The 20,446-nt window shown below is 40.3% G+C and overlaps 1 protein-coding gene across 5 annotated transcripts in view; it reads right to left on the bottom strand.

The window, feature by feature from the left end:
* ARNT2 (aryl-hydrocarbon receptor nuclear translocator 2) overlaps positions 1–20,446 on the bottom strand; it is a 204,353-nt gene that overhangs the window by 40,576 nt on the left and 143,331 nt on the right. For all 5 annotated transcript variants that reach the window (XM_010843232.1, XM_010843230.1, XM_010843231.1 and 2 more), the window contains exons 9-10: positions 12,627–12,703; positions 1,674–1,808 (exon numbers count right to left, since the gene is read on the bottom strand). In XM_010843232.1, coding sequence (XP_010841534.1) covers positions 1,674–1,808; positions 12,627–12,703 — 212 coding nt within the window. The remainder of the gene's footprint in view (positions 1–1,673; positions 1,809–12,626; positions 12,704–20,446) is intronic.

The raw sequence follows: 20,446 nt of genomic DNA, 5'->3' as shown, positions 1-20,446 counted from the left end.
AGGTCACAGTGAATTTGGAAAGAGATTAATTTCCCCCTTCATTCCATCCCAGTATTCTGAGGTTTACATCAGTCTAGAGATGAAGAATTCAATGAATGGTTCCCATATTTCAATTTAGTCTGTTTCTAGTTATAAAATAGACATGTAATTAAAAAAAAACCCGTCAATGTCACCCAAACTCTGTTTCTCAGAACAAAGATTCTTTTTCTTCTTTCCTTTTTGTTCAAATGCTTTTTATATTGGAAGAAATTTAAATCTACAGAAAAGTTGAAAGGGTAGTGTAATTCACACCTGTGGGTCGTTTTAACTGGATTCATCCACTGTCAGTATTTTGCCACATTTGCATTTTTCTCTTTCTTTCACATATATGCAAATATAAATGTATAAGTGAAACATAAAAAGTAAATACAAATGAAATATCATACCTATGCACACATATATCTAAAATATATTTATATATATTATTTTAAAATACATTTAAAATATATTTATATATTTAATTTTTTGTTGAATCATTTGAAAACAATTAGTAGGAATCACGACACTCCTGATATATGAAATATGTGTCTCTTTGCGACCCCATGGTCTGTTCATGGAATTTTCTAGGCAAGAACAGTAGAGTAGATTGCTATTCCCTTCTCCAGGGGATCTTCCTGACCCAGGGAATTGAACCAGGGTCTCCTGCATTGCAGGCAGAATTTTTAGCATCTGTGCTAGCAGGGAAGCCCCATATAAATGACATTTTCTTACAAATCCATAATGTACCATATTATACCTTAAAAGATCAATTTGATAAAATCACCTAACATATTAACATTTCCTCACTTGTCTCCCAGTTGTCCTTTATAGCTATACATCTTCAGGCTGAGGACACAAGGAAGGCTTTTACATTGAATACTGTTATTTTATCTCTTTGGTTTATCTTAATTTGGAACAATCTCTCCTGACTTTTGGTATTTCTTGTGACTTTTGTATTTTTCCACTTTCTTAAAAAAAGACCTTGAAAATGTGCCTCCTGTAAAAAGAGGATCCATATACATTTGAGAAACAAATGGTGAGACAAAATTCAGGGAACATCTTTAAGACATTTCAGGGTCTTTCACATGAATATACTTTTAAAGTTTCTAAGGAGATTTCCTGTTTGGTATTCATCAAAATTAATTGATAAGAGAGTCTCTTTTTCATAGAACATCTTAATTCTAGTTTGAGAAAAATCTAGAGCTAGATTAAACAAAATGGTTAGCACAAAAAATGGAGAGTTAATTTTAAGCAGTGCAGTCGCATACAATAACCTTTTTTGCTTTGGAAGGCCATTACCCAGGCAAGGAGATGGATTTTTATGCTGTGTTTCCCTGTATCATCACTGTATTATATCCTGAACAAATGAGGTAGGTGCATTTTAAAAGTGAAACTGTTAATCGATCAGTCGTGTCCGACTCTTTGTGACCCCGTGGTCTATTGTCTGCCAGGCTCCTCTCCATGGGATTCTCCAGGGAAGAATACTGGATTGGGTTGCCATGCCCTTCTCCAGGGGATCTTCCTAACCCAGGGATTGAACCCAGGTGTCCTGCATTGCAGGCAGATTCTTTACCATCTGAGCTACCAGGGAAGCCCAGGTGCATTTTAAATGAAACTAAATCTCTAGCCTACTCCCTGAGCTCAAAACCACCTACCTGAGGCTGGTAGCCAATCACACTAATGCATCTTGGGTCCACAAACGTGATGATCCCATCAGAGTTATGCCGTGATAAGAATTCCGTAGGCACCGACATCCCACTCATGTCCATGCACACAGGAGAGCTGGTCACCTGGAATGGAGAAATCCACAGGGAGGAAGTTTTAACAGGACAGAGACGGTGATGGAGACTGAGTTAGAGAACAATCCACGTGGATTTAATTTCACAGATCCTTCCAGGTCATGAGTACAATGAGTTCAAAATGTTTGACAATACATGCAGGAGAGGGTGTGGAGAAAAGGGAACCCTCCTCCATTGTTGGTGGGAATGTAAATTGGTGCGAACAGTAGGGAGGTTCCTTAAAAAAACTAAAAATAAAACTACCGTATGACCCAGGAATCCCACTCCTGGGCATATACCCTGAGAAAACCATAATTCAAAAGATACATACAGTGGAGAGCAAATAGGGAATTAATTACTGGCTAGATTGCTCACTCCTGTTTTGATTCCCCCTCTTCTCCTCCTGCTCACCTCTATCACCCTTCTCCCTCTTCTCTTCTTTACGTAACTCTGTGAACCTCTCTGGGTGTCCCTCACTGTGGAAAATCTTTTCACCATTAACCTAGATGTTTTGTCATTGGTGCTATATGGATGGAGAAGTCTTGAGGTTACTGTAAGAATAACTGAAAGCCAGAGGCAGGAGGCTTAAATCCAAAACTTGAGAACACCAGAAAACTCCTGACTCCAGGGAACATTTATCAACAAAAGCTCATCCTACACTGAAACCAAGTTCCACCCAAGAGCCAACAAGTTTCAGAGCAAGACATACCAAGCTAACTCTCCAACAACACAGGAACTTAACCCTGAGCACAAAAATACAGACAGCCAAAAGTCACACCAAACCCATTGACTACCTCAACACTCACTACTGGACACTTCACTGCACTCCAGAGAGAAGAGATCCAGCTCCACCCACTAGAACACCAATGCAAGCTTCCCTAACCAGGAAGCCTTGACAAGCCACTCGTCCAACCCCACCCACAGGGAGCAACTTCCACAATAAAGAGCAACCACAAACTTCCAGCATATAGAAAGGCCACCCCAAACACAGCAACCTAAACAAGATGAAAAGGCAGAGAAATATTCAGCAGGTAAAGGGACATGATAAAAGCCCACCAAACCAAACAGAAGAGGAGGAGAGAGGGAGTCTACCTGAAAAAGAATTCAGAATAATGATAATAAAAATGATCCAAAATCTTGAAAACAAAATGGAGTTACAGATAAATAGTCTAGAGACAAGGATTGAGAAGATGCAAAAAAAGTTTAACAAGGACCTAGAAGAAATAAAAAAGAGTCAATCAATAATGAATAATACAATAACTGAGATCAAAAGCACTCTGGAGGGAACCAACAGTAGAATAACTGAGGCAAAAGATAGGATAAGTGAGGTGGAAGATAGAATGGTGGAAATAAATGAAGCAGAGAAGAAAAAAGAAAAAAGAGTTAAAAGAAATGAGGACAACCTCAGAGACCTCTGGGACAATGTTAAACACCCCAACATTCGAATCTTAGGAGTCCCAGAAGAAGAAGACAAAAAGAAAGTCCATGAGAAAATAACTTGAGGAGATAATAGTTGAAAACTTCCCTAAAATGGGGAAGGAAATAGCCACCCAAGTCCAAGAAACCCAGAGAGTCCCAAATAGGATAAACCCAAGGCGAAACACCCCAAGACACATATTAATCAAATTAACAAAGATCAAACACAAAGAACAAATATTAAAAGCAGCAAGGGAAAAACAACAAATAACTCACAAGGGGATCCCCATAAGGATAACAGCTGATCTTTCAATAGAAACTCTTCAGGCCAGAAGGGAATGGCAGGACATACTTAAAGCGATGAAAGAGAAAAACCTACAACCCTGATTACTGTACCCAGCAAGGATCTCATTCAAATATGAAGGAGAAATCAAAAGCTTTACAGACAAGCAAAAGCTGAGAGAATTCAGCACCACCAAACCAGCTCATCAACAAATACTAAAGGATCTTCTCTAGACAGGAAACCCAGGAAAGGTTTATAAACTCGAACCCAAAACAACAAAGCAAATGGCAATAGGATCATATTTATCAATAATTACCTTAAATGTAAATGGGTTGAATGCCCCAACCAAAAGACAAAGACTGGCTGAATGGATACAAAAACAAGACCCCTATATATGCTGTCTACAAGAGACCCACCTCAAACCAAGGGACACATATAGACTGAAAGTGAAGGGCTGGAAAAAGATATTTCATGCAAATGGAGACCAAAAGAAAGCAGGAGTAGCAATACTCATATCAGATAAAATAGACTTTGAAATAAAGGCCGTGAAAAGAGACAAAGAAGGACACTACATAATGATCAAAGGATCAATCAAAGAAGAAGATATAACAATTATAAATATATATGCACTCAACATAGGAGCACCACAATATGTAAGGCAAATGCTAACAAGTATGAAAGGGAAAATTAACAGTAACACAATAATAGTGGGAGACTTTAATACCCCACCCACACCTATGGATAGATCAACTAAACAGAAAATTAGCAAGGAAACACAAACTTTAAATGATACAGTGGACCAGCTAGACCTAATTGATATCTATAGGACATTTCACCCTAAAACAATGAATTTCACCTTTTTCTCAGGTTCACACGGAACCTTCTCCAGGATAGATCACATCTTGGGCCATAAATCTAGCCTTGGTAAATTCAGAAAAGTTGAAATCATCTCAAGCATCATTTCTGATCACAACACGGTAAGATTAGATGTCAACTACAGGAAACTCTGGGCTGGAAGAAGCACAAGCTGGAATCAAGATTGCTGGGAGAAATATCAATAACCTCAGATATGCAGATGACACCACCCTTATTGCAGAAAGTGAAGAGGAACTAAAAAGCCTCTTGACGAAAGTGAAAGAGGAGAGTGAAAAAGTTGGCTTAAAGCTCAACATTCAGAAAACTAAGATCATGGCATCTGGTCCCATCACTTCATGGCAAATAGAGGGGGAACAGTGGAAACAGTGTCAGACTTTATTTTTTTTGGCTTCAAAATCACTGCAGATAGTGATTGCAGCCATGAAATTAAAAGACGCTTACTCCTTGGAAGGAAAGTTATGACCAACCTAGATAGCATATTAAAAAGAAGAGACATTACTTTGCCAACAAAGGTCCATCTAGTCAAGGCTATGGCTTTTCCAGTGGTCATGTGTGGACGTGAGAGTTGGACTGTGAAGAAAGCTGAGCACCAAAGAATTGATGCTTTTGAACTGTGGTGTTGGAGAAGACTCTTGAGAGTCCCTTGGACTGCAAGGAGATCCAACCAGTCCATTCTAAAGGAGATCAGTCCTGGGTGCTCATTGGAAGGACTGATACTAACGCTGAAACTCCAATGGTTTGGCCACCTCATGCGAAGAGTTGACTCATTGGAAAAGACCCTGATGCTGGGAGGGATTGGGGGCAGGAGGAGAAGGGGATGACAGAGGATGGGATGGCTGGACGCATCACAGACTCGATGGACATGAGTTTGAGTGAACTCCAGGAGTTGGTGATGGACAGGGAGGCCTGGCGTGCTGCAATTCATGGGGTCACAAAGAGTCGGACACGACTGAGTGACTGAACTGAACTGAACAGGAAAAAGACTATTAAAAATACAAACATTAGGAGGCTAAACAACACATTTCTGAGTAACCAACAAATCACAGAAGAAATAAAAAAAGAAATAAAAATATGCATAGAAACGAATGAAAATGAAAACACAGCCCCAAACCTATGGGATTCAGAAATGGCAACCCACTCCAGTATTCTTGCCTGGAGAATCCCACGGATGGAGGGGCCTGGTGGGCTACAGTCCACGGGGTCGCAAAGAGTCGGACATGACTGAGCTACTTCACATCACATCACATCACATCAAGGGGAAGGTTCATAGCAATACAAGCCTACCTCAAGAAACAGGAAAGAAATAAATAACCTAACTCTACACCTAAAGCACTAGAAAAGGAAGAAATGAAGCACCCCAGGGTCAGTAGAAGGAAAGAAATCATTAAAATTAGGGCAGAAATAAATGCAAAAGAAACAAAGTAGATCATAGCCAAAATCAACAAAGCTAAAAGCCAGTTCTCTTTGAGAAGATAAATAAAATAGACAAACCATTAGCCAGACTCATCAGGAAAAAAAGGGAAAATGATCAAATCAACAAAATTAGAAATGAAAATGGAGAAATCACAACAGACAACACAGAAATACAAAGGATCATAAGAGACTACTATCAGCAACAATATGCCAATAAAATGGACAACTTGGAAGAAATGGACAAATTCTTAGAAAAGTAAAACTTCCCAAAACTGAACCAGGAAGAAATAGAAACTCTTAACAGACCCATCACAAGCACAGAAATCGAAACTGTAATCAGAAATCTTCCAACAAACAAAAGCCCAGGACCTGATAGCTTCACAGCTGAATTCTACCAAAAGTTTAGAGAAGAGCTAACACCTATCCTACTCAAACTCTTGCAGAAAATTGCAGAGGAAGGTAAACTTCCAAACTCATTCTATGAGGCCACAATCACCTAATATCAAAATCAGACAAAGATGCCACAAAAAAAGAAAACTACAGGCCAATATCACTGATGAACATAGATGCAAAAATCCTTAAAATTCTAGCAAACAGAATCCAACAACATATTAAAAAGATCATACATCATGACCAAGTGGGCTTTATCCCAGGGATGCAAGGATTCTTTGATATTCACAAATCAACCAATGTGATACAATGCATTAACAAATTGAAAGATTAAAAACCATATGATTATCTCAACAGATGCAGAGAAAGCCTTTGACAAAATTCAACATCCATTTATGATAAAAATCCTCCAGAAAGCAGGCATAGAAGGAACATACCTCAACATAATAAAAGCCATATATGATAAACCCACAGCAAACATTATCCTCAATGGTGAAAAATTGAAAGCATTTCCCCTAAAGTCAGGAACAAAACAAGGATGCCCACTCGCACCACTACTATTCAACACAGTTTTGGAAGTTTTAGCCACGGCAATCAGAGAAGAGAAAGAAATAAAAGGAATCCAGATTGGAAAAGAAGAAGTAAAACTCTCACCGTTTGCAAACCCTAAAGACTCCACCAGAAAATTACTATAGCTAATCAATGAATACAGTAAAGTCTCAGGATATAAAATTAATACACAGAAATCCCTTGCATTCCTATACACTAACAACGAGAAAACAGAAAGAGAAAGTAAGGAAACAATTCCATTCACCGTTGCAACGAAAAGAATAAAATACTTAGGAATAAATCTACCTAAAGAAACAAAAGACATATATACAGAAAACTATAAAACACTGATGAATGAAATCAAAGATGACACAAATAGATGGAGAAATATCAGGGATCGGAAGAATCAATATAGTGAAAAGAATATACTACTCAAAGCTATCTATAGATTTAATGCAATACCTATCAAGCTACTAACAGTATTTTTCAGAGAACTAGAACAAATAATTTCACTATTTGTATGGAAACACAAAACACCTCAAATAGCCAAAGCAATCTTGAGAAAGAAGAATGGAACTGGAGGAATCAACCTGCCTGACTTCAGACTATACTACAAAGAAACAGCCATGGAGACAGTATGGTACTGGCACAAAGACAGAAACATAGATCAATGGAACAAAATAGAAAGCCCAAGAGATAAATCCACACACCTATGGAAACCTTATCTTTGACAAAGGAGGCAAGAATACACAATGGAGAAAAGACAATCTTTTTAACAAGTGGTGCTGGGAAAATTGGTCAACCACTTGTCAAAGAATGAAACTAGAACACTTTCTAACACCATACACAAAAATAAACTCAAAATGGATTAAAGATCTAAATGTAAGACCAGAAACTACAAAATTCCTAGAGGAAAACATAGGCAAAACACTCTCTGACGTAAATCATAGCAGGATCCTCTATGACTCACCTCCCAGAGTAATGGAAATAAAAGCACAAATAAACAAATGGAACCTAATTAAACTTAAAAGATTTTGCACTATGAAGGAAACTATAAGCAAGGTGAAAAGACAGCCTTCAGAATGGGAGAAAATAATAGCAAATGAAGCAAGTGACAAAGAATTATTATAAAAAATATACAAGCAACTCCTGCAGCTCAATTCCAGAAAAATAAATGACCCAATCAAAAAATGGGCCAAAGAACTAAGCAGACATTTCTCCAAAGAAGACATACAGATGGCTAACAAACACATGAAAAGATGTTCAACACCACTCATTATCAGAGAAATGCAAATCAAAACCACAATGAGGTACCATCTCACGCCAGTCAGAATGGCTGCTATCCAAAAGTCTACAAGCAATAAATGCTGGAGAGAGTGTGGAGAAAAGGGAACCCTCTTACACTGTTGGTGGGAATGCAAACTAGTATAGCCACTATGGAGAACAGCGTGGAGATTCCTTTAAAAACTGGAAATAGAACTGCCATATGACCCAGCAATCCCACGCTGGGCATACACGCCGAGGAAACCAGAATTGAAAGAGACCCATGTACCCCAATGTTCATCCCAGCACTGTTTATAATAGCCAGGACATGGAAGCAACCTAGATGTCCATCGACAGATGAATGAATAAGAAAGCTGTGGTACATATACACAATGGACTATTACTCAGCTATTAAAAAGAATGCATTTGAATCAGTTTTAATGAGGTGGATGAAACTGGAGCCTATTATACAGAGTGAAGTAAGTGAGAAAGAAAAACACCAATATAGTATATTAACACATATATATGGAATTTAGAAAGATGGTGTAATGATGACCCTATATGCGAGACAGCAGAAGAGACACAAATGTAAAGAACAGACTTTTGGACTCTGTGGGAGAAGGCGAGGGTGGGATGATTTGAGAGAATAGCATTGAAACATGAATATTATCATATGTGAAATAGATCACCAGTCCATGTTTGATGCATGAGACAGGGTGCTCAGGGCTGGTGCACTGAGATGACCCTGAGGGACGGGATGGGGAAGGAGGGTCAGGATGGGGAACACATGTACACCCATGGCTGATTCATGTGAATGTATGGCAAAAACTACCACAATATTGTAAAGTAATTAGCCTCCAACTAAAATAAATTTTTTAAAAAGATACATGCATCCCAATGGTCACTGCAGCACTATTTATGATAGCTGGGACATGGAAGCTAAATGTCCATTAGCAGAGGAATGAATAAAGAAGATATGGTACATGTATACAACAAAATATTACTCAGCCGTAAAAAGGAATGAAATTGTGCCATTTAGACAGGTGGATGAACCTAGAGACTTATACACAGTGAAGTAAGTCAGAAAGAGAAGAACAAATACTATATAATATCGTTTATCTGTGGAATCTAGAAAAATGGTACAGATGTGCTTGCTGGAAAAACAGAAATAGAGACACAGATGTAGAGAACAAACATACGGACACCAAAGCAGGGAAGGGAGAGTGGGATGGACTGGGAAACTGGGACTGACACTTATACACTATTCACACTACGTATAAAATAGATAACTAATGAGAACTGTATAGCACAGGAAATGATACTCACTGCTCAGTGATGACCTAAATAGTAAGGAAATCTAAAAAGGAAGAGATATATGTGCAGCTGATTCACTTTGCTGTGCAGCAAAACTAACACAACGTTACCTGAAAGCAACTATCAGTTCAGTTCAGTTCAGTTCAGTCGCTCAGTCGTGTCCGACTCTTTGCGACTCCATGAATCGCAGCACACCAGGCCTCCCTGTCCATCACCAACTCCTGGAGTTCACTCAAACTCATGTCCATTGAGTCAGTGATGCCATCCAGCCATCTCATCCTCTGTCGTCCCCTCCTCCTTCTGCCCCCAATCCCTCCCAGCATCAGGGTCTTTTCCAATGAGTCAACTCTTCGCATGAGTTGGCCAAAGTATTGGAGTTTCAGCTTTAGCATCAGTCCTTCCAATGAACACCCAGGACTGATCTCCTTTAGGATGGACTGGTTGGATCTTCTTGCAGTCCAAGGGACTTAAAATTAATTTAAAAAATAAATAAAATGTTTGAAACTGCCCTGGTCATATCTTGGACTAACTGGAACAATGGACCACTTTCTCTACACTTCTGAGCTTCTTTTGTGACCCCATGGACTAGAGTCCACCATGCTCTTCTGTCCATGGGATTTCCCATGCAAGAATACTGGAGCGGGTAGCCATTTCCTTCTCCATGGGATCTTCCAGGACCAGGGATTGAACCCGCTTCTCCTGCATTGGCAGGTGGATTCTTTACCACTGAGCCACCAAGGAAGCCCAAACGAGTCTAAGGCACTGATTATACTGTTTGGAAATTCTACATTTGTGAACTGAATTCACTCAAGTATTCTTTCTTCCCCTGTTTGCAAGGAATAAACAATGCTTATCATGTGTTAATGAAAAAGCTTATTCATCTGTCTGAAAACAGTGAGATCCAGGAAGCCACAGACATGCAGTATCAGTGTTCTCTGAACTACATCTACTACAGCCTCACTCAGTAACCGGAAGGCCCTCAATGCCACAGGAAGAAAGACTTAGTGGCTACTGGGTGCGCCAGACATCAAGCCAGTGGGATTTATGCATTAATACATTATTCAGAATACCTAATTCTCAAAAGATGAAAAAGACACATTTCCTGCCCTTGAGGAGTCTGCAAGGAAGGGCCTTACCCTCAACTAATTATATGAAAACAGCAAAGAAACTTAACTGACATATAAACTCGATGCTGGATGAGTAGGGAGGCGTGTGATTCATTTTGACTAAGCAGACAAGGGAGTCGTTTCACTGGATCTTGAAGGATGAGGAAACAGAAGTAAACAAGAAAAGGAGTTCTCCTGTTTAAGAAGCCTCCTTTAACAACAGGCAGAAGTAACAGCCTGTGGATGTCCACAATGGTGGGCATGTGCATGGCAGGCTTGTGGAAAGTGGATGATGTAGTTTTGGAATAGGGCATGGGAGAGGGGAGGGAGGAGACGGGGTTGTAAGGTGAGTGGGTGCTTTATCCTGCAGACCACAGGGAAACACTCACAGTGACTAGACATGGGTGCGAAACAACAAGGACTGACGGTATATACAGTACAGGGAACTATATTTGGTATCTTGTAATAACCTACAAAGGAAAAGAATTAGGAAAAATATATACAATATCACTTATATGTGGATGCTTTCGAACTGTGGTGCTGGAGAAGACTCTTGAGAATCTCTAGGACAGCAAGGAGATCCAACCAGTCAATCCTAAAGGAAATCAACCCTGAATACCCATTGGAAAGACTGATGCTGAAGCTGAAGCTCCAATACTTTGGCCACCTGATGCAAAGAGTCAACTCATTGGAAAGACCCTGATGCTGAGAAAGGCTGAGGGCAGGAGGAGAAGAGGGCAGTAGAGGATAAGATGGTTGGATAGCATCACCAACTCAATGGATATGAATTTGAACAAACTCTGAGAGATAATGAAGGACAGAGGAGCCTGGTGCACTGCAGTCCATGCAGTCACAAAAGAGTTGGACACGACTTAGCAACTGAAAAAAAACAAATATGTAGAATCCAGAAAAGTGGTACAGATGAACTTACTTGCAAAACAGAAACAGAGACAGAAGTAAACAACAAACTTACGGACACCAAGTAGGGTGGAATGCATTGGGAAATTGGGATTGACATATATATATTATTGATGTGCTAAATGGCTTCAGTCATGTCTGACTCTTTATGACCCTATGGACTATAGCCCACCAGGATCCTCTGACCATGGGATTCTCCAGGCAAGAATATTGGAGTGGGTTGCCATGCCCTCCTCCAGGAGATCTTCTCCATCCAGGGATCAAACCCACATCTCTTGTGTCTCCCTCATTGGCAGGCGGGTTCTCGACCACCTGGGAAGCCCAATACTATGTATAAAATAGCCACCTCATGCGAAGAGTTGACTCATTGGAAAAGACTCTGATGCTGGGAGGGATTGGGGGCAGGAGGAGAAGGGGACGACAGAGGATGAGATGGCTGGATGGCATCACTGACTCGATGGACGTGAGTTTGCATGAACTCTGGGAGATGGTGATGGACAGGGAGGCCTGGTGTGCTGCGATTCACGGGGTCACAAAGAGTCAGACACGACTGAGCAACTGAACTGAACTGAACTGAATGAGAACCTACTGTCCAGCAAAAGGAAGTCTACTCAATGCTCTGTGGTGACAGGAAGGAAACCTAAAGAAGAGGGGATATTTCTATACATAGAGCTGATTCACTTTGCTGTATAGCAGAAAAAAACATGAAATTGTTAATTCACTCTCAGATCAGATCAGATCAGATCAGTCGCTCAGTAGTGTCCGACTCTTTGCGACCCCATGAATCGCAGCACGCCAGGTCTCCCTGTCCATCACCAACTCCCAGAGTTCACTGAGACTCATGTCCATCGAGTCAGTGATGCCATCCAGCCATCTCATCCTCTGTCGTCCCCTTCTCCTCTTGTCCCCAACCCCTCCCAGCATCAGAGTCTTTTCCAATGAGTCAACTCTTCGCATGAGGTGGCCAAAGTACTGGAGTTTCAGCTTTAGCATAATTCACTATACTTCAATTAAAAAAAAAAAAAGGGTGTGACGTGAGCAGAGCTCAACTTTGCAATAACTGGTGCATATCAGGATGGGCTGACGCAGACTCTCATTGAAGTGAGAACTCTGCCGCTCGCGGGTCACAGTTCCCCCATTCTTCTCCCAAATTCAGCCTCATCTTCTCCCATAAGGTGAGACGCAGAACCCAACAATGCTAAGGACACGGGAGATGGAAAAAGTCATCCAGACCACAGACTCTTGCTCGCTGCAATAGCAAGCCCTCCTTGGAGATTAAAAAGGCAGTGACCTCCTTCTTACCTGGAGTCGTCCAATTGCCACTAGGCAATATTTACTGCCTTGTCCCACATCGGCATCTTCTTCAGGTATAGTCATTCCTGAAATGAAAGATGCCAGAGTCAGCAGCATGTCCAGGGCAACTTGAAAAGAGGTACAGGTGTCCATGATTTTACTTACATGATCAAAAATGTAGGTCCACTGTGGACCCTGCAGGGTCTAGGAAGTCAGTCAATGAATTAACCAGTCCTTTGCTCATTTCCTGCTCAGCTCTCTGCCTGATGTCTTTTGATAATTTGTTTTTCTAATATATATATATTTTTTGGTGTGGACCATTTTAAAGTCTTTATTGAATCTGTTGCACTATTGCTTCTATTTTATGTTTTGGCCCTGAGGCACACAGGATCTTTCATGAAGGATCTTTTTTAGTTGAGGCATTCGAACTGCTCGTTGCGGCCTGTCGGATCTTAGCTCCCTGACCAGGGATCGAACCTGCACCTCCTGCACTGGAAGGCGAAGTCTTAACCACTGAACCACCAGAGAAGTCCCTCTTTTGATAATTTCATGGTACATTATCATCTGCATCTATGGAAGATGCTGAAGAACTGAAGGAAGATGAAACAAATTATTCATGTATAAATTTGCAAAACTTGGCTAAAACACTTGGTTATAAGGGGTAATAAGTATATACGGACACTTCAAATTATGGAGTGGGTTGCCAATTTTTTCTTCAGGGGATCTTCCTGACCCAGCAATCAAACCTGCGTCTCTTGGATCTCCTGCATTGGCAGGCGGATTCTTCACCACTGAGCCAAGCTCCATCTCAGCCTGCATTAAAACTGAGGTCCAAAAGGGAATGATATAGTCCATCGCATGCTGTGAGGCTTGAATGCGAGGACGGTGTGGAACCTCCCTCAGCCCAAGACCCAAATGTCAGCTTCTTTTTCACTTCCCTGACTTTACTCCTCAATTGCTGGTAGCAGGTATATTTGTGGGCTTCCCCAGTGGCTCAGTGGTAAAGAATCCACCTGCCAATTCAGGAGATGCAGGAGACACAGGTCTGATCCCCTGGGTTGGGAAGATGCCCTGGAGGAGAGCATGGCAACCCACTCCAGTATTCTTGCTTGGGAAATCCCATGGACAGAGGAGCCTGGTGGGCCACAGTCCACGGGGTCGCAAAGATTTGGACATGAATTAGGCGACTGAGCACGCATGCACAGTGTATTGGTGGACAAAGAGAACAGTGGGTTCAGATACACCTTTGCCACACAAGGATGAGGGTACTATGCTACAGTCCAGAACAGGAAGCAGAGGAGACAGTGAGTGGTGAGAAGAACCCTTGAATCCAGTCAGGATGAAAAAATCATGTTTTTCTGTTCTACCCTGTAGAAGGAGGGATTCTGCAGGGCGAGGCTGTTACTGGCTGATCCCTGAGACTATCTGCCTAGAGACACCACAGTTCATTTGCTGATTCATTCTTCACCCCACCAGTGTTGAGTGAGAGCTTTTGTATATTTTTAAAAGTAGTCACAAATGCTCTTTATGTACCTTCTATCAAGACTTGAAGTTAGATTTCCTTGAGACTACTTTGATCAATGAAATAAGTGGAAGTGATGCTCTTTGGCTTCTAGACAATGAGCCCCAGACATTGTGGAGCAGAGGCAGGTCATCCATATTGCACCCTGTCTCCATCCCTAGCCCACAGAATCTGAGTATAATAAAATGGTGGTGGTTTTATCAACAAAATGCATGAGTGTGTGCTAAGTCACTTCAGTCGTGTCCAACTCTTTGCGACCCCATGAACTATAGGCCACCAGACTCCTCTGTCCATGGGATTCTCCAGGCAAGAATACTGGAGTGGGTTGTCATGCCCTCCTTTCAGAGCATCTCCCCAGTCCAGAGATCGAAAGCTCTTACATCTCTTGCAGTAGCAGGCAGGTTCTTTACCACTAGTGCCACCTGGGAAGCCCTGTTTTATCATCAAAATAAAATGTCTCAATTAGAAGCTGCATCAGGAATTCTCCAGTGGTCCAGTTAAGACTCTGCCTTCCAATGCAGGGAGCTTGAGTTCAGTCTCTGGCCAAGAAACCAAGATCCCACATGCTATGTGGTGCAGTCGATAAATAAATAAATGTAATTATTTTAAAAATTAAAAAAAAAAGAAGGTGCATCAGCCTAGACGTGCAGAGGAGAAGACTTAATGGGAGCCAAAGATACAAGTCCTTTAAGTGTATAAAAACTACATCATATATATATATAATATATATTATATTATAAAGTGTATAAAGAGTACATTATGCTAAATGCTGGGCTGGACAAGCTGAAATCAAGATTTCTGGGAGAAATATCAATAACCTCAGATATGCAGATGACACCACCCTTATGGCAGAAAGTGAAGAGGAATTAAATAACTTCTTGATAAAAGTGAAACAGGAAAGTGAAAAAGCTGACTTAAAACTTAACATTCAAAAATCAAAGATCATGGCATCCGGTCCCATCTCTTCGTGGCAAATAGATGGGGAAACTATGAAAACAGTGACAGACTTTATTTTCTTGGGCGCCAAAATCACTCCAGTTGGTGACCAGAGCCATGAAATGAGAAGATGCTTGCTCCTTGAAAGAAAAACTATGACCGACCTAGACAGCATCTAGACCAACCTAGAAAGTAGAGACATTACTTTGCTGACAAAGGTCCATCTAGTCAAAGCTATGGTTTTTCCAGTAGTCATGTAGGGATGTGATAGTTGGACTATAAAGAAAGCTGAGTGCTGAAGAATTCATGCTTTTGAACTGTTGTATTGGAGAAGACTCTTAATCCCTTGGACTGCAAGGAGATCAAACTAGTCAATCCTAAAGGAAATCAGTCCTGAATATTCATTGGAAGGACTGATGCTGAAGCTGAAGCTCCAATACTTGGGCCACCTGATGGGAAGAACTGACTCATTGGAAAAGATTCTGATGCTGGGAAAGATTGAAGGCAGGAGGAGAAGGGGATGACAGAGGATGAGATGGTTGGATGGCATCACCAATTAGATGGACATGAGTTTGAGCAAGCTCCGGGAGTTGGTGATGGACAGGGAAGCCTGGAGTGCTACAGTCCATGGGGTCACAAAGAGCTGGACATGACTGAGTGACTGAACTGAAGTGTATAAATAGCCTCCTTTGTAAGAATGCATTTTAATACACCAGCTAAAATTATGTTACCATAATTTGGCTTTGCAGAAATGAAGTGGAAAGTTGCAACTTATTAAATAAATAGTTTTGGTCTTAATGTAGGCAGGTAATCTTTAGTTGTGAGTGACAGCCAAGTAAGTGTTCGTGAAATATCCAGAAAATTCTTCAGTAAACCCAAACTTCCTTAAAGAAATTGATTTATGTGCCTGTCTCAAGGTTCTCCTCAGGATGCTGGGCTCAGTTTTCCCATGGAAGGGCTGGCACCTAAAACACTGGGGCTGAGTATCTGCATAGGTGGCTCTGACACAACCCCACGAGCAGCCGTAGGGACCCCAGTGCCAAGGAAGCTGTGATCATCACTGCTCAGACTACCAGAATCTGGAGGAGGCTGTGGGTGACCACAGGAAGGCAGGGGTGGGCTCTGGCAGCAGCTGACGGAAAGGATTCAGGATCAAGCTCTCACATGCTTTCCTGACCAAAAGCCTCTGACAGGGAAATGATGTGTAATCTCCAGATTATCATCCAGATATCTGGATGTTCTCTATTTTCCAAACGTTTGGGTAATATTCTCAAGTAATAGATGATCTTTTAAAATGGTTTTGACGGTTAGTACTCATCAATAAAAAGACAAATATAGCCCCAATTGACAAAAGGGCAAAGGATGTGAACATTACTCCAAAGGAAGTATACAAATGGTTAGTAAGCATATGGAAAGATACTCAACATCGTTAGTCATAAGGGAAATGCAAGTCACTACCATAATGAGAGTACTTCATATCCCTTAGGATGGGCTACAATTTTTTTAAAATGCAATAACAAGTGCTGGTGGAGATGTGGAGAAACGAACCGTCAAATACTGCTGGTGGGAATGTAAAATGGTGCAGTCGGTTTGGAAAACAATCTGGCAGTTCCTCAAAGGGCTAAACGTTGAGCTACCATACACCCCAGAAATTCCACTCCTAGGTGTGCACCCGAAAGAAATGAAAACATATGTCCACTAACATATGTCCACTAACATATGTCCATGTGTACATAGATGTTCACAGCAACAACAGCCCCAAAGTGGAAACAACCATGATATCTGTTAAGGGATGAATGGATAAACAAAATGTGGCAGATTCAGATATTAGTATATTATTGGGCAATAAAAAAGAAAATACTGACACCTGTTACAATATGGATAAATCTTGACAATACCATGCTAAGTGAAAGAAATCCATCACAGAAAGTCACATATTACATGAGTCTATTTATGTGAAATGTCCAGAACAGGCAATTCCATAAGATCAAACAAGTAGATTAGTGGTTGTCTAGGATTTGGGGGGAAACAGGAGTAACTGCTAACTGCTAATAGGTGTGCAATTTCTTTCTGGGATAACGAATATATTTTAAAACTAACTGCAATGATATAGTTGTAAAACTATGTGAATACACTCCAAACCACTGAATGGTACACTTTAATTTGTACACTTTGTGATACATGAATTATATTTCAGTGCAGCTGGTATATAAACAATATTTTGAAAAAAAGGGGGGGTAGAAATAAGGGGAGTAAAAAGCCACCTACCAAAAGAATATAAAAAAATGATGTCTTGGTATATTTCTGGCCAGTCTTTCTGAAGCAAATTTAGAAGACTATATGATACCATTTTTTATTTTGGCCACACCATGCAGCATCTTAGCTCCCTGACAAGGGACAGAATCCATGTCCCCTGCAGTGGACACACAGAGTCTAAACCACTGGATCTCAGGAAAGACCCTAGAAAATTATAGATAAATAAAAGATAAATATTAAAATTAACCTTGATTACAGTAAAATCCTTATGTCCTTTACTGTGTGTATATGTGTGTAATAAAATATCTTTTTTTCCTTATATATTGTTTTATAACCTGCTTTGGAAACTTTTCAGCTTATTGAGAAATATTTATGTGTTTTCATCTTTCCTCTGTATGGATGTGCTGTGATTTCTGTAACCCCATCTCTCTGATACTAGCGCATTTTATTTTCCCCCAGTTTTTCACATGCACAAGAAATACAATCCCATGCATCCTTCTACACAAAATCTTAGAGCATATCAATGAGTTCTTTAGCATATAAATCCTTGGAATGAAACTGCCATCTCAGAGAGTATACATAGTATTTTATTATTAGTTATATTTGCTTTTCTTTGGACATATATTTGTTTTCCATTTGGTCTTTTATGGACAGCCTGTACACAATTTTGCCATACAAAAGTTCTGTTTGTGGGTTTTTTCCTCATTTATTTAAAAAGTTTTGTGATGTATTAAGAATATAGGTGGGTCTCTCACAGACTTAGAGAATGAGCTTATGGTGGCTGGGGCAGGGGGAAGGATGGGGGAAGAGACAGGGAGTTTGGAATGGACATGTGCACACTGCTATATTTAAAATGGATAACCACGAAGAACTACTGTGTACAGCACAGGGAACTCTGCTCAGCATTCTATGGCAGTCTGGATGGGAGGGAAGTTTGGGGGAGAGTGGATACATGTATATGTATGGCTGAGTCCCTCTGCAGTCCACCTGAAACTATCACAACACTGTTAACTGGCTATACTCAATACAAATAGTTTTTTTTTTTTTTAAGAATATATGTGGGTCTCATTTAAGTTATTTTTTTATGTTTTTCTTTCCTTTAAAGTGTTTTCTTCATTTATTTCTACAGTATTATTAAAGTATAGATCATCAAAACTGTCCGTTTTTACTCTGGTTTTTGCCTTTGGGGGTCATTCTTTGAAAAGTACAAGCTCTATCCCAAGATCATGGAAAATATTCACTCATATGTTCATATAGCACTTTATAGTTTCACATTTACCTTTAATAAATCTGAAATTTTTGATATGCTGTATCTCATGGTTTTGCAAATGATCAGTCAGTTGTCCTCAAACTGTGCACTACTTTTTCCTTTTGAAAATGCTTCCCTCATCAAATACCACATTTCTAAAGATACTTAGGTCTGTTTTAGGTCTTTTATGTTTGTTCAATAATTGGATTTAGAAAGTTCATTGATCATATCTTAATTAGTTAGGCTTTAAAAGATATTTTCACATATAGTAAGGCGACTACTCCCAAGTACTGTTAATGAAAATTTTACTAGCTACTTTTATATTTAGTGGACTATACAAATTTCAGAATTAACTTTCTTTTAAAAGAAATTCCACTGGGACAGTTATTAAAATTATATTAAATATGTAGATTGGTTTATAAAAAACTGAAATCTTCATAATACTAAGCCTTTATATCAAAGAATACATGACTCTCCACTTAGGTATATCCATACATAATTCACACATTAGTTACATTCATATCCCTCAATATTATTTTGTAGTTTAAGAAACATTTTGCATTTCATGTTAAGGTTACTAACATGCATTTTAAAGTGTTGCTATTTTTTTAAATTAATTAATTTTTTAATTGGAGGCTAATTACTTTACACTATTGTAGTGGTTTTTGCCATCAGTTCAGTTCAGTTGCTCAGTCGTGTCCGACTCTTTGCAACCCCATGAATTGCAGCACATCAGGCCTCCCTGTCCATCATCATCTCCTGGAGTTCACTCAAACTCATGTCCATCAAGTCAGTGATGCCATCCAGTCATCTCATCCTCTGTCATCCCCTTCTCCTGCCCCCAATCCCTCCCAGCATCAGAGTCTTTTCCAATGAGTCAACTCTTCGAATGAGGTGGCCAAAGTACTGGAGTTTCAGCTTTAGCATCATTCCTCCCAAAGAACACCCAGGACTGATCTTTAGAATGGACCGGTTGGATCTCCTTGCAGTCCAAGGGACTCTCAAGAGTCTTCTCCAACACCACAGTTCAAAAGCATCAATTCTTCGGTGCTCAGCTTTCTTCATAGTCCAACTCTCACATCCATACATGACCACTGGAAAAACCATAGCCTTGACTAGACGGACCTTTGTAGGCAATGTAGTCTCTGCTTTTCAATATGCTATGTAGGTTGGTCATAACTTTTCTTCCAAGAAGTAAGCATCTTTTAATTTCATAGCTGCAATCACCATCTGCAGTGATTTTGGAGCCCAATTGACATGAATCACACATGGGTGTACATGTGTCCCCCATACTGAACCTCCCCCCCACCTCCCTCCCAATCCCATCCCTCAGGGTCGTCCCAGTGCACGGGCCCTGAGAGCCCTGTCTCATGCATCGAACCTGGACTGGCGATCTATTTCACATATGGTAATATACATGTTTCAATGCTGTTCTCTCAAATCATCCCACCCTCGCCTTCTCCCACAGAGTACAAAAGTCTGTGCTTTATCTCTGTGTCTCTTTTGCTGTCTCGCATATAGGGTCATCATTACACCATCTTTTGAAATTCCATATATATGTGTTAATATACTGTATTGGTGTTTTTCTTTCTCACTTACTTCACTCTGTATAAATAGGCTCCAGTTTCATCCACCTCATTAAAACTGATTCAAATGCATTCTTTTTAATAGCTGAGTAATAGTCCATTGTGTATATGTACCACAGCTTTCTTATTCATTCATCTGTCGATGGATATCTAGGTTGCTTCCATGTCCTGGCTATTATAAACAGTGCTGGGATGAACATTGGGGTACATGGGTCTCTTTCAATTCTGGTTTCCTCGGTGTGTATGCCCAGCAGTGGGATTGCTGGGTCATATGGCAGTT

Source organism: Bison bison, unplaced genomic scaffold (assembly GCF_000754665.1).
Source record: "Bison bison bison isolate TAMUID 2011002044 unplaced genomic scaffold, Bison_UMD1.0 scf7180017864181, whole genome shotgun sequence".
In the NCBI taxonomy this organism is placed as follows: domain Eukaryota; kingdom Metazoa; phylum Chordata; class Mammalia; order Artiodactyla; family Bovidae; genus Bison; species Bison bison.
Note: the sequence above shows the minus strand (reverse complement) of the source record. Positions and strands in the feature narration are given on the sequence as shown.